This window comes from Centrocercus urophasianus, unplaced genomic scaffold (assembly GCF_019232065.1).
Source record: "Centrocercus urophasianus isolate 14NV4802_14NV808 unplaced genomic scaffold, USGS_Curo_1.0 seq_12, whole genome shotgun sequence".
Classification (NCBI taxonomy): domain Eukaryota; kingdom Metazoa; phylum Chordata; class Aves; order Galliformes; family Phasianidae; genus Centrocercus; species Centrocercus urophasianus.
Genome location: NW_024884364.1, coordinates 56,060,370 through 56,081,129, shown reverse-complemented (window position 1 = coordinate 56,081,129; position 20,760 = coordinate 56,060,370). Strand labels below are relative to the sequence as shown.

The following is a 20,760-nucleotide window of genomic DNA, read 5'->3' as shown; positions in this document are numbered from 1 at the left end:
AATGGCACACAGGCTCTCAGCGCATCATCATGATGGGTGCTACACATTTTCTAATAACATGAGAACATGCTGCGAGAGTAGCAGTAGCTGGAGGAAATGTCAGTCACATGCACAGAAAGTGAGACTTTTATTAGCTGGTAGTGCAGATTAAAAAAGGATGGGGAAGGTGTCATTGTGAGATTGATAAAGATGAGTAACAAACTGACAAAGTGTCATTTTTGGGACAGCAAGCCTTATGTGAAAATACCACATTTTTGAAGATGCTGTCCCTGTGGACACTCACTAAACTATTTTAAAAAAAGAAAGCAGAGAACATATGAAGTCAGAGACTTGCGGTGTGATTATTTTTCATTTACTGATGCAAGACCTTTGAGTAAAATGGAAGGAAAATATAACTCAACTCTGAAAATAGAAAGCAAGATTGTACATAAAAAGTGACAGGCTGTTTTTCTTCTTGGTTTGGAATTTAGTTTGTCTTTGGTATTTATGTGGGTATAGAGGAGGAAAACAGCGTGATTTTCTTAAAAAATTATTCTCTGAGTAAATTATTTTCAGTGCATCACCCATTCAAAAAAATAGGGATGCAGGAGGAATATGAACAGGTGCTGATGTAGTAGAAAGGGAAAGAGGCCTTTCAGTCACAGTGAGAGTGCTTGGGAGACCTGACTAAGCTCTTGGGATGGCCACATGCATGCAAGTGTGGTCTCAAGTGTATTTGATCATTTGATTTAAAAAATCGGAGGCTGAATAGAAAGTGAAATTTGTACCCCTTTGACACTGGAAGGTTTGGAGAAGTAAGACACATGGCTGTTATCAACTCCTCATGTCCCTTTCTGTGCATTTTTTTGATGTTTTTATACAAACTAATTGGATTTCCAGGGACCTGCATCTTGCTTGTGAGGATGCTCCCACTATCTGTGCTGGTGTGCATAGTGCTGGATCTGTGCTTCTTACACCTGTTGGAGAGGGACCTGGGGAAGGGAAAAGAGGTTTCTCCTAATAACATCAAGGTGATTGATGACTTCTGCAAATGATTTTGTAATTAGGCATGTGGTGAGAGATTTATTGCAGGGTAGGTGAAAGCCTTACAACTTGGGAGAACTGAAGGTCGTTTTGAGAGCTTGAAGCGAGGGTCATGTTGAGATTCCTATTAGCAGGAAAAGATCTGAACAGACAGGCACTTTGAACATTATTGTGGGCACCTCACCATCACAAGCTCATTGCCCACTCATTCTCCTGTACTCATAGTGCAGTATCTTCAAAACACAGCCATTCTGTTTGGCTACTGCTCAGCTAGGGCAGTCTTTCTGAATGTTTGGGTTTTCTTTATATCCCCTGACTTCTTGCATTTTCTTTCTTAAATCCACAAGGCTGCGTAAAACCAGTAAGGATTTTTAGTGCTTATCATGATACTGGAGAGAGAAAAAGGCAGGTTTCCTCCTCATGTGAAATGATAGTCCCTAGTTCAGATTTTTAAAAGAGCTTGGTCTACTAGAAAGCAAATGTTTTTGCAATCACAGGAATAAAAGGTTCAAATTGCTGCCATTCATTTCAGCTGTGCTTTTCTTTTTTTTCTTTTTCCTTTTTTTTCATTTTTCTGATACTCACCTGGAATGCAGTGACATTTGGGAGGGGTAGGGTTGCCGTGCCATATTCCTTCTATATTCTTTGCACTCATGTATTCTTAGCTCATGTATTCTTCCTGTGACTTAGCTCGTAATAAAAGAGCACAGGAAGGAAGAAGGAAATGGAAAAACAATATCTGCTGGGAAAAGTCTAATGTAGAAAAAATACTATTATAAGCTTGGGTAATATTTAGCAGTTTATCATCAGACATATTGGCCTCATAAAATCTCATAATAAATTGATAAAGCAGGGTTCTGTTTCCTGAGGGGGAAAAAAAGGAAGAGAGAAAAAGTACAAGTGCCGTTAGCGCGGTAAATCTTGCCCTTGCTAAGACAGAAGAAATAAAGCAACACGCTCCTGAAGGATGTGGATCCCACTGAGTTTTTAGACCAGAATGTGACTTAGTCCTTGAAGCTCAGCAAGGCTTGGAGAAGTTGAAGAGAGGAGGCTGAGAGTTCTCAGTACCCTCAGAACAAAGTACTGTTCCCTGGAACAGCCTCAGGATCCGAATGCAAGTGCTGCGTGTGGGTGCTTCTGTCAGCAATTTGTTGAACAGCTATTAAGCTTACATGTCATAGATTTTAAGGAAAGCTTTGAAGATATCATTTAGCTCTCGATTAAGCAAGTCCCTGTTTACGTCAGGGAAGTGACAAGAAGGTATAATCATACTCATGTTGAACTCTGGCATCTTGTTTTTCTTTCTCCTTCTAAGCACCATGTTTTAACCAAATCTTTCATGTGATGAATGAGAGTTTGTTTTGGACACTGAGGAAAAAGCTTGAAAGGCTGAAAATCTACCTAAAGATGTTAAAATAACTTCTGCTAAAGGTGAAAAAAAAACCAACAAAGGAAGTGTGTGTAGAACAGCTCTCTGAGTTCATGCACTTGGGAAAGAAAGGAAGGGCTTGGAAGGAAAAGCAGCTTTTCCCATGCCAATAAAAATGTCATCATCAATGCTGACTGACTGCCTGGCACTAGGCCGTGTGAGATGCTGAGCTGGGAGTAAACTGTAACTCAGCAAGCACTTAAGCACATGACTAAGTCTCAGCACAAGCATTTACTTGAAATCAAGGTGGACTAAAATGATCTGTCAGCTTTCAAGTGGCGGCTTGGCCATTACAGTCCCACCCCGCCCATATCCAAGGATAAATGGTCAGGCAGACAGGCTTGGTGATTTCATGATTGCATCTCTGGCCAGACCACTGTGTCCTTTGCCAAGCATTTTGCCAGTTTATTTCAGTTCCAGTCCCTCTGCGATTTGTTTAGCTCTCCTCCACAGGTTAGCAAAGAGGATACCCTTTCATCCCCTGGTGCAAACAAATCTCTCCTTGGTTACGGCGGCCATAAAACTCCTCCCCAGTCTGACATTCAGTTGTCAGCGTGTGGCCGCGCCTCGCCATCTGGGTCTCAGACAGCATGTTTTCACAACATAGCAACGGCCATGAGAGCTCCCAGCCTCCTGCTCTGTGAACATCACACCCCTTTGATGAACCAACGTAGGCCTAGTAGAGCTGGATCCAAGTACCAGCTCTGGATTCAGACTGTGAACTTCCCTTTGAAACTGCAAACCTGAGCCACAGCCACCAACAGAGCAGCCAGGTCGTCCCCCAGGTAACTCCTGGAAGCAGGTCACGGATGACTCTTGTAGCAGTAGACATGGGACCTGGCCAGGCCTCACTCCTCACACACTGTTGTTCCAGCACTCCCTTGCAAGTGGTGTCTCCAGCACCATGCTACAGCAGTACAGATAAGCTGGGCTGCTTTCTTCAGGCCCAAGACACTTCTTGGAAAAATACACTGATTACTAAAACAACCTTAAAATTGCAAAAGTATTACAGATTTGAAGAATGGCCATGGGAGGTCAGGAGTAGAGAGAGGAGCTTGCATGTAGACACATGGCTGGCAAAAAGAAAGCTCATCGGGATTCAGTGTCGTGCTGTTTTTCCTAAGGAAGGAGAGATGTTTGTTGCACCCCTGTCATATATGACTGTCCTCAAGAGTTTGGTGGATGCAGTGGAAATGCTCTTTGCAATCTTGAATGCCAGAAGTCATTCGCACAGATCTTTAGTGACATAGTGGTGGAGTTCACTTTTTAAAATCATTTTTATTCTGTAGAAAATTGTTGCTCAGAGAAGCTGTGGATGCCCCATCCTTGGAGACATTCAAAGCTAGGTTGGTTGGAGCTTTTAGCAACGTGGTCTAATGGGAGATTAGACCCCCACAGCAGGGGGTTGGAACGGGATGGTCTTTAAGGTCCTTTCCAACCTAAAACATTCTATGAAACTGGCTGCAAAGGTTTCAGATGGGATAGCAACACATTTCTAGAGCATCTGAAATTAAATTATATTAATTGCTTTAATTATGCCAGAAGAAACATGCCTCTGCTCAAAGTAGCATTTCCATTACAGGGGCATTTATCACCTGGTGACTTTGCTGCTCAGAACTGATGGGGTGTAATGTGTAAACAGATAACAATAGTAGACCTTCAGCTAGCTGCGCGTGGATGCAGTGGGTACAGCTGGGGGTGTGAATTATGGCATCCAGTTTATATATTAAAATATGAAAAATATGATGCGAAATGACATAATGATATGATCTGTGAAAGGGCTTTTTTGGTGATAAAAGTGCTCATTCAGCTGCTGGGGAAGTGGAGAAGCACTGGAGCTGGTGGGCAGCAGCAGTGTCTTTGCTGGTGCCATCTCATGTCTGTCCATCACCACCTGGATCGAGAACTCACCAGTGTTTCAGGCAATGTGTCATGGTTTAGGCTCCAGTAATAAATATTTCATTTCCATCTAACTCTCTAAATTTATGAGCCTCATTACGTAAGTCTGCTCTTATTTCAGGGGTTCAGAGTAGCTGTGGTATACTCACACCCCGGTCTAGGTTCTGGCATAAGCATCTGTCACCAGTGCAACCCAAAGAGTTCCTGTGTGGTATTTAGGTCACCTTCCAGTGAATGACATCCATGACTTTATACTGACTCAACCATGAAATCATGGTTTTCCAGATAGAGAAAAGAGAGCACAAACTGACACACAAACTCTTTTGGAAATTGTTTTGAAATTACAGATATTCTGCCATCATTACATTTTTGCTTCCAAAAAGCAATGAAGAAAGAAAATTTATTGTTTTATTTTTACCTTTGTCTGCATGAATAGAAGAGTAAAAAGAATGATTAATTTTTCACAAATTTTCACTTAAAAAAGAATTAAAACTAGAATCTGTAGAATACGCCAAGTTAAATAAGAACTGAATATACGTGCAGTTCTTTACAAAGGTTACCTGCACGTGTTACCCAAATGCTGTGATTGGCACAAAGACATTATGTCTGTGCTGCTGAATAGGAGCAGAGAGAAAAACTCTGAGGAGCAAACCTCTGATGCAAACATTCAGAAGCATTCAAGAATTTCATTACACTTGATTCTCAGTAAGGAGAAGTGAGCTGATTAACTGGGGTGTAGCGTATCATCACCTTAGTAATTGGAAGTAAAAAGCTTCATTGGAATATTTGGAATATTAATGGAATATTTTTGTGTTGTGTATTTATAAATAGATATGTGTATATAGACATGTATTGCTTATGTATTTATCTACAACATCATCTTAAATTGTTATGTCTTTATATTTTTGTACCTTGCCTGTATGTGTCTATTGAAATATTGCTATTTTGTTGATATAAATGACATTTTTTCTCTCTCCTTTAGTGACTGTCACGTGAGTTCCTCAAGGACAATGGACCCCAAGGTGCGAGAGACTGAAGGATATGGAGAAGACAACTCAGGTAGAACTTCTCCCTTCCTCAAAGAACAAAAAGGGCTGTAACTTAAGCTTAGCTCTGTCACAGAAGTGAGCGTATTCATTTAGAGAATGCATTCTGCCTCTCTCTCCTTCTACCTCCAAGACCTGTGTCAGTTTTGACATTTCTCAACTCTTGAAGTCAGATTTTTGTAGTATCTTGTGACAGTTAACTTTTCTACCCAACAAGATCCAGCAATAACTGAAACATTGGTAGGGATGCTTTCCAATGCTGTCATCCCAACCTACAATGCACAGGTGCTAGTTGTTGGGCTGTCTTGTGCAAAATACTGAATTCTTTATGGATGTAGGAACTGATGGTGATTCAGGTCTTTCCTCGCTGAGCAAACTATCACTGTCTTTGAAGATTACTGCTTGATTTCTGTTTTAGTACTTTGTGATCCACTGAGTCTTACAATTAGCATTCAAAACATTTTCAAATGTGTTATATAACTGACATTGTAACAGCATTAGCCTCCTGATACTGCACATTTCACCTAAGTAAGCCATTTCTACATTTAAATTGCTTTCAGTAACAACATTGTCCTTATCATCACTGTTTTGCTTGCTGAACAAAGGCAGTATGTTTCCAAGTTGTAATTTCTTCTCTACATACTAGGCTGTTAATACCAAAGTTTTTCTTCACAGTCTAATTATCTCAAGAGGCAAGTAGAAACTCTATTAGGAAAGATCCTACACTGTAGGTTATTTTTATGTCATAAACACTGCAATCCATTCTCTCAGATAATAGTAATTTCATGCTATCAGTATAGTCTTGAAAGGCATTAATGCAAGAGCAGACTGTGTTTCCTCTTCCAGGAAAAAAAAATCCACTTATGAAAAAATTATATGGGAATTATTATTGTTCTGAAAGCCTGCAAATGCCTCTGGTTGCATCTTCTTTATGTTTCTTCACTTAGGAAAGAAAAAATCCAAGTTCAAATCTTTCAAAAAGTTTTTTGTTAAAAAGAAAAGGAAAGAACCTTCTTCAGGGAGCAGCAGTCTGAAGCTATTCCAGTCAACAAGTGATGTGGCGGCCTCACATGACATGCATGCTAGTTTTGATTCTGAAGATGAACACGAGTAAGTCTTTGCACTGTGGCTGGTAAACAAATGCATTGCTGCTATGAGATCTGTAGATTAAAGATATCCTAAATTGCCTCCTCTTCCTGTCCAGAATGCTGCACTCTCAAACAGTTGCCTTTTTCAGGAAAGTACAAATTAAAATGCTTGAGGCATGGCAAATTACAAATGGAAAGGATGGGGTGCAGCAAGAAATAATAATTAATAAAGCTTTTGTTTAAGCATAAGTAATCCTTGGGTTATTGTTTCATCTTCAAAAAAGGGAATTAGGTACTTAGCTTATATTTTATCAGAATTTTCTTATACTCCTAAGACGTATCTCTCAAGGATTGCTAAAAAATGTAGACTCAACCATTTATGCCAGTTTTTGAAAGCATGAAAGAGATAAGGGGATGACTGCAATTGAAATCAGCAGGAACCAGAGGCTCTAAAGCTTTTCTTTCTTTTGCATAGCTAGGATTCATATGACCAACGGATAAATGCCTGCATCTGAATTAGCCACCAGTGCCTTTTACAATCAGCAGATAGAAGTCAGCATTTCTAACAAAAAGCTCATACCGTTCTTGTGTAGACGTATGAAGTTAGTCTGATGAACCATGTTCTAGATGGGCCTGTTTCTCCCCACTGAGTGTAAGCAGGAGCCTGGGATGACTTGCTCTAGCACAGGTACCTATTAGTGTCTGAAGTTAGACAAGAGGCATCCCAGTCTCTGTATCTTGGTACCTCTTATCTTCATTAAGACTTTTCCAAAAATGTTATCTATTATATTTCATCCAAAATTAACCACGAGAAACGGGATACAAAGTTCAAATGTGTTCCTGGATGGACCGGGGGACCTCCGTCCGTGGATGGAGTGCAGCCGGGAGCTACAGCTGTGCAGGGAGACAGGAAAGCCAACCCATCCTGTCCATTTGAAACGGCTTGGTGCGATGCAGCCACTAGGCAGCGCCAAACAACCGAAAAAAATTACTAACAAGTAGTGGTAGTATTGGCAAGGGTAGCAGTAGTCCGGCTTGAAGCCCCAGGAATTCCGGGTTGGCAGCAGCAGATCTAACAGTGGGTAACACCGTTGTTGTTCAACAGTATATTTTTGAGACATAGATGGTGAGATTTTCTGTCCCTCATGCACTGCTCATCAAGGTCATGTCTGAGCAGGTACAGACTTTGGCTGGTTTTGCCGTGTCCCTGTGCATTGCTTGCAGGGTTATAAAATTATTATTTCTTTATACTTGTTTAGATAAAGACCATGAAATACCACGAAAGGAAGGAAGCATAATGAGAGCACTCATAATCTGAGGAGACATCTAGAGTACCTCTACTACGCATCTGGGAGTTGTGCATCTGCTAGGAAGAGAAAGCAAGGACAGCATGCAGGGATAAAGGTGCACATGCAGTAATGCTGCTTAGCTGGCAGCTCTTGCAATCTTTGTAAGATGTCGGTGCATTGAGCAGCCATCACAGTCCAGACTGACAGTTACTTTACAAATTGCTATAGTTCTCTGACCTTGGATGCATTGCGGAGATCACATTTTCACATGGATAAATTGTTCTTCTAATGTCTCTGATGCATTAGGCAGAAACAGCAAGCTTTCCTTCCTTCTGCAGCAGGCATACAGATTAACTTTTTCCTGCAATTGTTTTATCAAATGTATTTATAGCAGACATTGCAAGGAAAATGTTACTTTTTTGCCATGTTTGTTTATGTTTCTGAATGTCTCTATGACAGTACCTAGGATCCAAAAATACACATAATTATTTTCCTAGGGAGTCTGTTCAATTAGCTTGATAGTTACTTGAATCCAAGCAGTTCTGTGTTCTGCTTTGCCATTTCATAGCAATCATATTTTAAAAAATTAAAAGAAGGGATTCCCAGAAGAAATGCCATATGCACACATTTCTGGTCCCTGCTCAGTTGAGTTGTGAACTAAGCTGAAGAAAATGAGTGCAAAAGACCTCCTAGCAGCCAGCTTTCTGCCCATATGTCTCCCCTAACATTCCCATGAAGAAACAAGGTGTTCATCCCCCACATGTAACATTTTTGAGATAAGTTACATGCTGCATCCATCGCAAGTAGGAGTCAGAACATGAGAGAAGCTACCCGCAAAGCTTTCTTTGCTTCTTCTCACCAGGCCACAAATAATGTCCCTGAAAAAACATAGCCACAGGCTCATAAGGGAAAATCCCAAGGATCTTGTTGTAGAGCACAGAGTCTTGTAAGCATAGTGCTTAGATTCACCTGAATATGCTGAATAGATTCATCTCAATGACACTTTGAATTTGTGGAGAGGCTTGGAATTGCAGATGTAATGAGTGCTGTGCACATCTGTCTTCCACTGCAAAAGACCATCCAAGTTAAGAGGCAAAAGAAGTCTATGTGTTTTCACTTGTTTATTATGTTATTCCAGGGCCCATAAGGGCATTATGGGAAGCAGAGCTTTGTCTCACGACAGCATTTTCATCCCTGAAATTGGACAAGAGTCTGCAAGGCCAGTAAGAGTATTTTCTCAAGAAAATGTTTCTGATCGAATTAGAGCTCTGCAGGTAATTTGCACAATGTACTTTTTTTGAATGCAAGTGGAATGTCTTTCCAGGCTTCATTTCTTTTATAATGTTAATAATCGAATATTAGATTAGCAAGTAATATCTGTTTGCAGCTTAATCAAATGTTGTGCTTATTCATCAGACAGTGCTATCTTACCTCGGTTCTACTGAAAAGGTATTTGTGAAGTGAATAGGCTGTTTGGCTCCTAAAGAGAATCTCTAATGTGAAATGTCCTATTCTCTTGACTATTCAGTTACAAAGATAACTTAAATGTAACTTGCTGACCTGAACTAGGAAACATACTGGGGAAACTTCCATCATGATCACATGTTCATGTTTATTTTGCCATACTGAAGATGAAACTCCAGCCTACCATGAAACTGGGACCTCCACCTCCGTTTGGGTATCATGCAAAGAGGACAGATGATGCTGGGACCAGTTCTGAGGATGATGGATTACCAAGAAGTCCCCCAGAAATGTCTTTGTTCCAGGAAGTCTTAAGTTCAGGCACAACAATGAGAGTGAGTAGTTCTGGTGTTGATAAAAAACAGTGTTTAATTATTTGTTTCACTATGTGTAGAGGCAGAATGAATTATTTGGCTTGCTATATGTACCTCTACTTTACCTCCAAACAATTCAGAAATACCTCTGTTGTAGGCGAGTGAGAAGAGTGAGAAGAGAGTGAGAGAGAAAGTGTTCTATTTCTATAAACAATTACTTAAAATCTCTGTTCCTGATGAAATGTAAAAATAGTTCCAGAATATGCAGAACTGGAAAAGAAAGTGTGTTTGTGTGCATTCATGGAGATTCTGTTTTTTTAGGAACTACAGAGAGCTGTCAGTCTTACAAAAATCTGAAAAATTGGTATTCTTCTTTGAACGTGTTGATAAGAGAGCTCTCTTTTTTAATTTTTATGTTTTTCTAGCCTGTCATAGAAAAAAGAATCATAAAATAATTTGGAACTGTTCTGTCTTTTTAAATGGTAGTTTTGTTATACGTAATTTCATTCTTTATCTGCATGTCTTTGACTTTATGTTTGCAGTATCCTTACTAATCTTTAAGACTACTGAGAAAAACAACTTATGTTGTCAGTATCAGTGTGCTTTGTGTAGATGATTTCTGCTAGTACATCCATCTCATTTGCCGTCTTTTACTGAATCTCTTCCTCATTCCATCCCACAGTTCTCTGACTCTCACAAGCACCCTAGCTCTTTGAGTTTAGCTGGAACAGGCAGTGAAGAAGAAGAACAGGTAACTTCTGCCAAATGCATTAAGAGCCAAGCAATTACGTGTAGTAATCATCTAAGAAATGCAAGGCATAAGTATTACTTTTTTGCCTGTCTGCTGCAAAAACAATCTTGTATGTATGTAGGTGCATGTCCATTCATTTTGCCTTTTTAATGCCTGTCCTTCTAGTATAAGGTTATGATTGTTTAATAGCATAATTCTGACATCTAGTAATCTTCTTTTAACACCAATTAAGCCTTCTAAAATAGTTCATATCCTCTAGCAAAATTTACAGACGTGATTTAATCTCCAAATGCAACCAATCAGATTTAGACACTAAAATAGTATCCTTTTTTAAAGATGGGAAATTGCAGTAAAACTTGGTTAGGTTACATGCATAGGTTAAGGGAGAATGGTTGTAAAGGAGCCATGAACAATATCTAGATCACAGAATCACAAAATGGTTCAGGTTGGAAGGGACCTCACAGCCCACCCAGTCCCAGACGCTGTCATGTGCAGGGCTGCCCCCTTCCCCCCACCCCCTCCCTCCCCCCCAGCTCAGGCTGCCCAGGGCCCTGGCCTTGGAAGCCTCTGATCCTCCGAAATCTGCCCTAACTCTTGGTTTAAGTACAAAATTACCTCACACTGCTATAGAAACAGTTTGATGACTGACATTACTGCTCAGGAAACGGAGGTGAAGTCTTTAGTGGGATTGTGGCCACGTGAACCAGCACAAGCTGGGAATTCTGCTGAAGTGATATTTTCAGGACTTGAGTACAAGCAAATAGATGACTTTCTTCAATCAGCAGTCAGATGTTCTGGCTGATTAAAGAGCTGTTTTGAAAGGCTCTGAAGAGTCCCTTTTAGTTGTGTGCAGCTGGAGTCATGGGAGAAAGAATGCGGGGGGTAAAAGAAAGAGTGTTTTCTAGAAATACTAGGAGGAATGGAGGGGAATTGCAGAGAGGAAATAGAGAAGCTAGTCCTGAACTCACTACTTCTTGCTAATTATGCAAAATGTATTTTAAGGCCAGCTGCAGCAGGGCTCAGCAAAGATTTCTGGCCTTGCTTGTTGGATTCCACATGAAATCGTTTGAAAAGCTGCTTATATGCAGCAAGGTCATAATATTTTTAAAGACTAAAAAGAATATGTGAAGAAGGTATTTCTTGAAATCTGGTGTAGGCAGACTGTAAATATAGTGTTCAGTCCAGATGTGTGTTGGCTAAGGAAGGATTTATGTCTCCCTTTAGTTCATTAACTTCACTCTCTGACTCACTCTCTGACTCCTGAGATGCCTCTGTGACTCTGTGGTTGCTCAGCTTTTTCCACACATCCCATCATTTAGATCACAGCATTCTTTATCCCAGTCTAATTTCAGAGTACAGCCATAAAGTAGCACCATCAGAACACTTTCCTCTTGAACTGCAAGGTCTGCTCAGCATTTCAGAAATTAGCTGCACTCCTACAAGTCAGAGGAGACTGCTTCACAGGGATGAGAAGTTTTGCACAACATAACACTGAGATTTCGGGTAGCAGTGACACCTTGCTGTGTCTTGGAATCCTTCCTGGCTCAAACAGGAAGGAAGAGATCCCATCCACTCCTTTGGAACGGAGCTCTTTTGCTTCCCCCTCCCCGTGCTAATCAGCAGTACCAGCTGAGGGACAGCTGAGCTGCGTGTGCGTGAGGTTTGCAGGATGGGGTCTTCCTGCTGGTACCTCCTCCAGCAGAGTTGGCCAGAGCCAGGCTCTGTGAGACAAGCAGCTTTTGCAGTCAGCTCAGAGCTGGCATTCAGTTGGGCTGCTGAAATGTAAGTGGAAAAACAAAGCAGATTCTCAGTTTTCCAGTGTATTCGCCAATGCTCAGCACTGCCAGAGAGAAGATGTGCAAGTTGTCGAGGAAAAGCAGTAGTCAAAAAAAACCCAAAAAAGCAACAAACCACAAAAACAAGGCAGGCAAATAGTGATTTGCCTTGAAAGAGAACATGTGCTGTGTCTTTGTCATGGAGCTGAAATGTCAATGTATTCACTGCTAGGTACTAATGTATAATGCAGCCACGTATCATTTGTTGTACATTAGTCATGTTTGAGTACTACACTGCAGATATTGTAGAGTGGAAATTAATGAGAGCATCCATTATTCAGTGGCTGAGATGCTTTTTTTTTTTTTTTAACTGAAAGCATGATCGAAAGCTGTGGATCCAGCCTCCCCTAAAATCAATGGGAGTTTTTACCTGGCCATTCAGGAAGCTGTAGCAAACCCTGGGTATATTACAGAATGTCCTTTGTCTGCAGTGCATGATGCAGAGCTCTACTTACAGAAAATGCTGATGCTTTTCCCTTACCAAAACATAAAATCAACACTGTTCTCATGTAAATCCATCCTCTTTGATAAAATACCACTTCCAGAGCCTTCCACCCAGCAGAACAAAGTATGACAAAGGAGGAAAGTTTTTTCTGATGAAATGAACTGGAATTTCAAGCCTACAAAGTGAGTCTTACCAAGAGTTGTCAGAGATTGTGTTAATGTTATGACAGATAGGTTAGAAATATCATTTTGCCTATTTGCCAAAACTGAATCAGAGAGAAAGGAAGAACCCTGTTTCAAGCCATTTTTCACAGTTTTTTCAGACTCCTTTTTCTATCAGCTCTGGGACTTGCATAGTTTTTGTGAAGCATAAGGGAAGCTGAATTCCAGCTTTATGAAAGTACTACATCCTTTGGAAGACTCAGGAGTTGTTTTTGGATGCATTATTGTTCAGGTTGGAAGTTCCAGGCCACAAGTAGAAATTGTCCTTCATTTCCTTTCCCAGAATAGTCTATAAATGAGATGTTACATTTCAGGTAAACTCCCTAGTTATTGTGCAAATATAAGTACATGAGGAAAAAAAATGCAAGCTGACTTTGGCATTAATGTCATTGATTTTTTATTCTTTTTTCTTTGGGAGGGTGTTGTGGAGCTGGAAGAGACAGATGCAGTTTAGGAAGCTAGAGATGTTCCAAACAGACATAACTGTGGAGAGGAGCATAATAGGCACAAAAACTGGAAGATGGACCCAGAAAGGAAACCAGCTCTTTAGGCTTTGTAATGCAGTACTCTCCATAAATCTGTCTGCTAAAACATGTTGACCATGTATTTTTGTGCTTTAGATCTTTTAGTTAAATAAGTATCAGTTGCTCTTCCACATTGGACAGTATACCTTAATAGTCGTGGAGCTAAGAATTCACTATTGCTAATACCAGTGTTCTGTGTGCAACATTAAGAAATACAATGTTTTTTAAAGGACCTCAGAAGGAAAAAGAAGCAGCCTTAAAATGCAAATAAACATGCCCTTTTCTTTATTGTTAGATTCATGTACTGCTTTCTTTGTCTGATTTTATGCTTGGGGATTTTTTTTCAGGTTACATTGGGTCCTCATTCCAGATCTTGCTCTACAGATGGGCAGCTGTACTCTAGGCATGGAAGTGCTAAAATGAAATCTCCCCATGACTCTGACAGTAGCATTTCACCTGCTGCCAATTTTGAAACTCCACCTGAGCTTTCCTCGTGCTTGGATAACTCTGCTGCTAAACATAAGCTTTTAATAAAGCCCCGGAACCAGAGGTCCAGTAAAATGAGAAGATTTTCTCAGGTAATGGTGAAAATAAGCAGTGTCATCACTGACACAAAACCAGGAAGTTCTTTCTGGACTTTGTGTTTCAGATTCAGGTGTGATAAGAAAAGACATATTGCAGCATGGGCATTTCATTGGTTGTTAATAGCTGTTATTTCATGGGACTAGCAGCAGCCTAAATATTATCAGATCACTTGTCAGCTCTTATGACACAGAAGTTTGTGTCACAATTGAATAAATTTACCATGCAGTACAATTTAGTATCTTGTCTGTGATGTGGAAGTTGGAGCTGAGTGTTTCATTTCTTACTTAAATAAATAAAATTGGGAAGTATTAACTATTAGCTTGTGTACTTTTCCTGGTCTGAAAGATCTTTTGAAATGTTAGTCTCTGATAGACTTGATGGAGGAGCTGCTTTAACTTCCCAAATGTAATTGGACTGATTCTTACAGAAAGTACAGAAATAATAAGTGGTGATCTATTAGCTGGAGACAAATTCTGTACATTAGGACTCTTGAATTCAGCCTTCTCTCTATCTGCAAAACCTATAGAGCCTTTTTGAGCACTACAGACACTTAAAATAAGTCTCTGCAGAAAAAGAACAGTGCATTGCTGATCTTGTTTTTTAAACCATCATTTTACAACATTGTTTATCTCCTTTGTGGGTTTTTTGTTTGTTTGTTTTTTAACTGTGAAGGGCATAGCTTCAGTTTACTTCTTTCTTCTAGGAAGTAAAGTTTACAGTTCTTCCTAAAGAACTTTATTGCTTGTGGTTTCTTTCAACATTTTCAATACATTAAAGTGGCTGAATTGGTTTGCTTAAAAAAGGAGATATTATTCTCTCTGTATTTAAATGTGGCTTAGCTGATATTTTTTCTCCTTTTCAAAATCTCTGTGTGGTCTTTGGGCTTGGTAGAGCACTGCTGTGAACTGCACAGTGATGAGGCCAATTATTTGGAAAATCATGTAAAGCAATAAATGCCTGATCAAACCTTTCTCCCTTGTAAACTTGTTAGCAAAACACTTATGTTGCTCTAAAAGTAATGCCTCCTATTTTTTTTTTCCCAAGGAAACTAAAACTAGTGCACAAAAGCACTATTTGATGAAGCAAAGTCTCAGCTACAAAACATGATTTTCCAACAAAGTCACCACCATTAGCTATGCATTTTTACTAGTGATAACAAGAGCCTGCATGTTGCACTTGTAAAAATCTGCAAAATGCACCACCCAGCCCTCACTGTGCTCATGTCCACCATGTGGTCTCCATAAATATTCAGCATCAATAAATGTCAGTGGGTGCCATTATTTTTTTTGCATGGAGGAATTTAATGACACACCTTTGATTCACACAGTTCCATATGAGACACTGTTGTGTCAAACCACCCCTCTGCTGCCATCTGCCACACAGCGACAACCTCTAATGGGATATTGGTGGGAAGGTTCAACCTCCACTGCCATCCCACCAACATCTACACCTGGCATCCTGGGCAAACATCATAACATGGGAGGTGCTACTTTTGGAGCATGTCTCACACAACTGCTTTGTCCATTCTACCTATTAACTCACATTAATTGAACCCTCCTGGTTTTTTCATGAAGAGTGTTTCAGTGTTTAGATAATGCATTATTAATATTTGACTGGCCAACCCTGCCTGTGCAGTTTGCTTCTGGCTTATCTATACCTTCTTTTACATTCTTGGGCCCTCACTAGAAGCATAAGAGGCATTGTAGCTTTGTGTTCTTTGCACTGCACTTGTGAAACAAGAAACTGGGAAAATCCTAATATCTTCAGAATGCAAATTTTGTGTTCTTAGAACAAGGGCCCATATCCAAAATATATACTTAACCAACAAACTACAGTGAATCAGTGAGCTAATGTATGCACTGTGTGAAAATGTGTTTTCAGCAGCTTATTAACATTTTCAAATAATCCTGTATATTTAGCCAGTCCTTAACTGAAATGTAATCACAAGACCTCATTGATAACTACATATATATTTGTGAACTTTTATGAAATAGTGTAATTCTTGGGGGAAAAAAAAGACTTGTGCACGAAGGAGAAAAGATTATGATGCTGTATTACAGTGTGATCAGACAGAAAACTGCCACATGGGAGTAGATACTCAGCTGGCATAGTGTGTCAGAACCTGACAGGCTTCTTAGTTTTTTGTTCTTCCTTCAATGTAGGTTTACTCTTTAGGAAGAATGGCTTGTTTTATTTTTATTTCTATTGTGGAGTTGCAAAACACAAAGGGACAGATTTTCTCTTTCAGATGCTGCTTTTTGCCTAAGAGCAACACAACATATCCAGTATGCTCAGTGGAATCAAGTGCCAAGGACGCTCCAGTGGTCATTGTTTTGATGAACTTCCCATCTATAAAGGCATGAAAGCCCTAGTTGTGCAGAAAAGAATGTCACTGATTGCTTTTATATTGGCTAAATACATTATTCCCAAGTCTTTGTAGATAAAAATGCATCCAGTACGTAGGTTAAGAAAACAGCATGCTCAGTGTTGGAGGCAGGTTTCGCCTTCCTGTCTAAGATCTTGGTTGTAAATGCCGTGTTTAAAAAAACAAAGCAACAACGTACGAATCTGCACATAGTGATGGAGCTTTCTAAATTTCTTCCTTGCAGAGGACCCAGTCTGAATCTCTGACTGATTTGAGCTGCACACCAGAAGAAGAAGAGGATGATGAAAAGGAGATGCGTGCAGACTTGCCAGATGCTGTATTCAAAACCAGCGATCAAGAAGTGCCTTGCAGCACATCTGCAGCACAGGACGTGGCTTCCTGGCAGAAGCCCAGAGTGCCTGAGGACCTTCCTCCTGCTTTGAGACTGGCAGTGACTCAACCCATTTCTGACTCTGCTGTTGCACAGGAAGCTTTGCTTCCAGAGAATGAACCAACAGGCTTCCAACCAATGCTGGATACGTGTGTGAAGTCTGATTGCTTGCTGCTGTCAGAAGGCAACAGCTCCACAACTTCTCTGAACTCTGCTCCAGACATAGAAGTACAAAAGCCAAAAGATTCCTCAGCAGCATTGGTTCTGTTGTCTGGGGATGCGAGTAGCAATGTAGCAACTAGTACTTTAAATAAAGGAAACAAGGAGCTTCCTTCTGTGTTTTCAGCACATGAAATACCATCTGAAGAAGATATTTCAACTAGTAAGAATAGTAATATTTGCTTGGAAGGGTTAGAAGAAAACATACAGAGCGATGACCAGGTACCTGTGGAAATGTCCTGTAACAAAGAGTCAAAGAAGGTGGTTGCTGTGTCATCAGAGTCTAGCAAGCAGTTTTTCATAGGTTCTTTTCAGCCCACAGATTCATTCCATGTTTCACATCCCTCTTCTTCATCCCAGGTGGGGTCGCATGCTTCCCAGTCTCTAGAGAAAGCAAAGACTGTACAAGAAGCAGCTGCTTCTGATAAAGAGAACAGTCAGTCACTGGTTCACAAAGAAGAGATTGTGGGGAAGAAAAATGAAAAAACTGCCAATGAACTCAATGTCTTGAGAAAGTTTTCTGTCTCCTCTGCACGGGAAAGGCCAAAAACCAGAAGCCTACATTTTCCAGAAGGTTCACTGTATGAAGATCCATTAAATACCAGGTTCTTCCTGTCCAATGTGAATGTCTCTTTGAAAAATGAGAAGTTGAGCAAAGACTTGCAAAAGGGATCAGATCTGGAAGGTAGAAAAAGTAGTGACAGAAACCAAGCTTTGCTGCCAGAATCTGACTCTGAGAACATGGGCCAGTCTACAGAAATTTTGGCTGACTGTAGTTCTCCAGCTGTCGATGCAGTTCCGGTGCAAAGTGATTCTTCTGCAGTATCTCAGAATCAGCAAAGCCGTGAAGATAAAAATCCTTTTCAAGTAAAACTTAGATCTACCTCTCTGTCCTTGAAATATAGAGACCACTTGTCTGAATCAAAAGGAATTAAAAGATACGGCACAGAATTTAATTTAGAAAATCAGGGATTGACTTTATTTCTCAAAGATGATAAAACAGAGATCAAAAAAACAGCCAATACAAATGTTGATGGTTCTTTAAATGAAAAGATCAAATCCAAAGCACAGTCCTCTGAACAGCTTAGTAGCAAACCTCCATTGCCTAAAAAGCCAGTCATTCAAAACATAACTGTTCCAAATACTAGTGCAAGCAAGGAGAAGCAGGACAAAACTATTCATGCTCCAGAATCCAGAAATGAAGAGAGACACATGGAGAAAAGGCCAAATCCTAGTAAAGTGCCTGGTAAGACACTTGATACTTTGTAAAGTTGTCTTAACTCATGAAGAATGACCTTACCATGTGTGATTCACACATTCTGTTGTGTGAATCTCAAATCATGTGAGCTGGAGCTGAGGGCTCTGCCTTTGCTGATCCCTCATTCTTCCATTTGATTATAAAAAAAAAAAAAACCAGCAGGGAAGAAGTAACAGGCAAAGTAAGGCATTTTTGCCTGAGATTTTTTTTCTGTTTCATAGTATTGTTTGTAGGATGTTCAAAGTGACACTCAACAGATACAGGGCATTAGCAAGTATTGTAAAAGAGAAATATCAAGCTACTAAATCTCCCCATTTAGAGCTGCTTTCTGAAATTCAAAAGGCAGGAGCACATATTAAGAGCAGTGCCCTATGTGAGGTGAACGACTCAAACCTGTAGACCTTTTCCTGCCATAGTATTCAGACAGAAATACTGCTAACTGCCTGGCATGCATAGCACACTTATTTATATGTTGTCTCATGAGTCACACATGTTCATTTATTCATCTTTACCATTACTCAATCCTTGTTTAAAAACAAGAATTAGCTACCCTGCAGCTTGCTGGACTAAGATCAACTCTACTGCAGATCATTAAATTGCACCCAGTTGTCTGTATTGTAAGCCAAAACATAATTGGGTTAGAGTTAAAAAATTCAGTCCTCTGGAGACCAATATATTGTGTGCCACAGGCAGAGAACAGAAGAGGCAACACTGCCATCTGAGGTTTTTGCAACCACAGCAAACGAGTTAAGTACACTCAAGAAATTATAACTGGAAAAACTCTGCTCTTCTTTTTGAAGAGTGACCAAAATGGGGGAAAAAAAAATCTTTAGGTCTTCCAGTATGTATGAGGAACTTATTCCCCACCCCAGTCTGTCTGGTCATGAGTCTGATGTTAAGATGTGGGGAGATGAGGTTTCTGCATGCCACAGCAGAGCTTGCCCTTCAGGTTGCTGTTTTCCACTGGGGGCCAGGCTCCGAGCCTGGGAGAGAGGAAACACTAAGCCGAAAGAAGACGCTAGAATGTGGCAGGCCATGTGTGCTGTACAAAAGCCTCTTCCTGGCCCCACAGACAGCTTGCTGAGCAAGACTGGGTGCAGCAAAAGTGCACTGAGCACTGACGGATACAGTAGGAGGAAGGGAGGAAAGAAATGGAGCTGAGGAGCACATTTCTCTTGGCTTCTCCTCTGCTCCTGCAGCTCTAGGTACAAAGGAGAATCCTGGCCCTGGCTCAGGGCTGTTCTCTACAAAAATGTGTATGCACAAGAGCCTGGCCTCACTGGCAGGGCTGTGCACACGTGGAGTTTGACCTGGTGCTGCTGGTCCAGTAGCACTGTTTCAGATGCGTTCCTCTCCAACTGGCAGTATTACAGCAGATTGGTATGGCCTAGTATTGTCTGACGTGGAGATTCAGATTAGCCTGTAGCAGTAATTAGTCTTCTTATCTAATTCCTCATTGTTGTTATTATATCATAGTAGTTTTCCAGCTTTGAACAGCTTTGTAATGCATTCTGCTATTTTAGCATGCCAGGAGAGAAAGCTTAATTCTGAATAGAGAACACTACTCCAACTTGACCTGAGGTCTTTCCAGGTCTTTCCTATGCCACTATAGACCTTTCTCCTTAGAAATGGGATCGAGTCACTACCACAGCCTGAGCAGGCTACCAAATGCTGCAGGTGAGTGAAGTACTCACACCTTCTCTAGCCATCTGGGCACAACAGCAGGTTTTGTGGGGGGAAATTAAGCAGCATCACGTGGGAGAACTGCTGTACTACCTCTGTAGGGCATCTTGAGCCATGGGATGCAATGAGAGAGAAAACAGCTTTATGAAACAGTGCAGTACTCCTGTGCAAATGTCATTTTAAGCTCTTTGAAACTATTGCCTCAGCCCAGTGACTCAGGAGAGTATCTCAGTAAGTGCCAGAAATCTGAAAAGCACTATCAGCATCACTCTTCCAGGGATCAATCGTGTGGCTTAACAACAAATTCTGGCGATCAGGTATTCTAAGCCGCCCACTTTCTTTTTTGTTCAACCTTAAGAGTTGTGGTTGCTACTGAGGAACACTTGACACTGTCAGGGAGTTTCTGCGTGCTGTGTGTTAGGAAATTCCTTTGCTCAACAGGAAGGCAAGCTGTGGAATCATAATGCAAAGGGGTGTAATACCCTTTTCCTATACAATCATCTGCAGAAAGTCAGTTTGCTGTGTCACAGGATGAACAGGAGCAGTTTGGTACATGGAGCTCAATTTTTGGCTTCTCAGCATTCTTGGTACCAAAGGCCCTGTGAGGGCTGCAGGCAGGCTGCTGTTCCACCAAGGAGAAAGCAGAAGTTTGGCAGAAGTTTGGCCAGCATTTCCTGGGGAATGAGGAGGGGTTTGTTTGGTCTCTGTGCAGCTGCAAGGTGACTTTGTAATGGATGTGTAAAATTAGTCACTCTATCTGTCCAGAAAATAATTTTTTTCTAGAGCTAAAAGCACAAGTCTTTGCAAGAATTAAAAAAAAATTAAGCTGTGTTTTTGGGAGTTGATAGTCTATAAATCCTGTAAAGGGCAGAAACAACACATGCTAGCAGGTTATTACAAGAGCAAAGCTGTAAGTAATATCCATGTGAATGTG

The 20,760-nt window shown here is 40.6% G+C and overlaps 1 protein-coding gene across 3 annotated transcripts in view; it reads left to right on the top strand.

Moving 5' to 3' along the window:
• The window catches only part of CRACDL (CRACD like), a 60,269-nt gene that overhangs the window by 29,497 nt on the left and 10,012 nt on the right, over positions 1-20,760 (top strand). For all 3 annotated transcript variants that reach the window (XM_042810215.1, XM_042810217.1, XM_042810216.1), the window contains exons 2-8: positions 5,334-5,410; positions 6,345-6,507; positions 8,913-9,048; positions 9,406-9,570; positions 10,232-10,300; positions 13,673-13,903; positions 16,520-18,131. In XM_042810215.1, coding sequence (XP_042666149.1) covers positions 5,362-5,410; positions 6,345-6,507; positions 8,913-9,048; positions 9,406-9,570; positions 10,232-10,300; positions 13,673-13,903; positions 16,520-18,131 — 2,425 coding nt within the window. In that variant the 5' untranslated portion in view covers positions 5,334-5,361. The remainder of the gene's footprint in view (positions 1-5,333; positions 5,411-6,344; positions 6,508-8,912; positions 9,049-9,405; positions 9,571-10,231; positions 10,301-13,672; positions 13,904-16,519; positions 18,132-20,760) is intronic.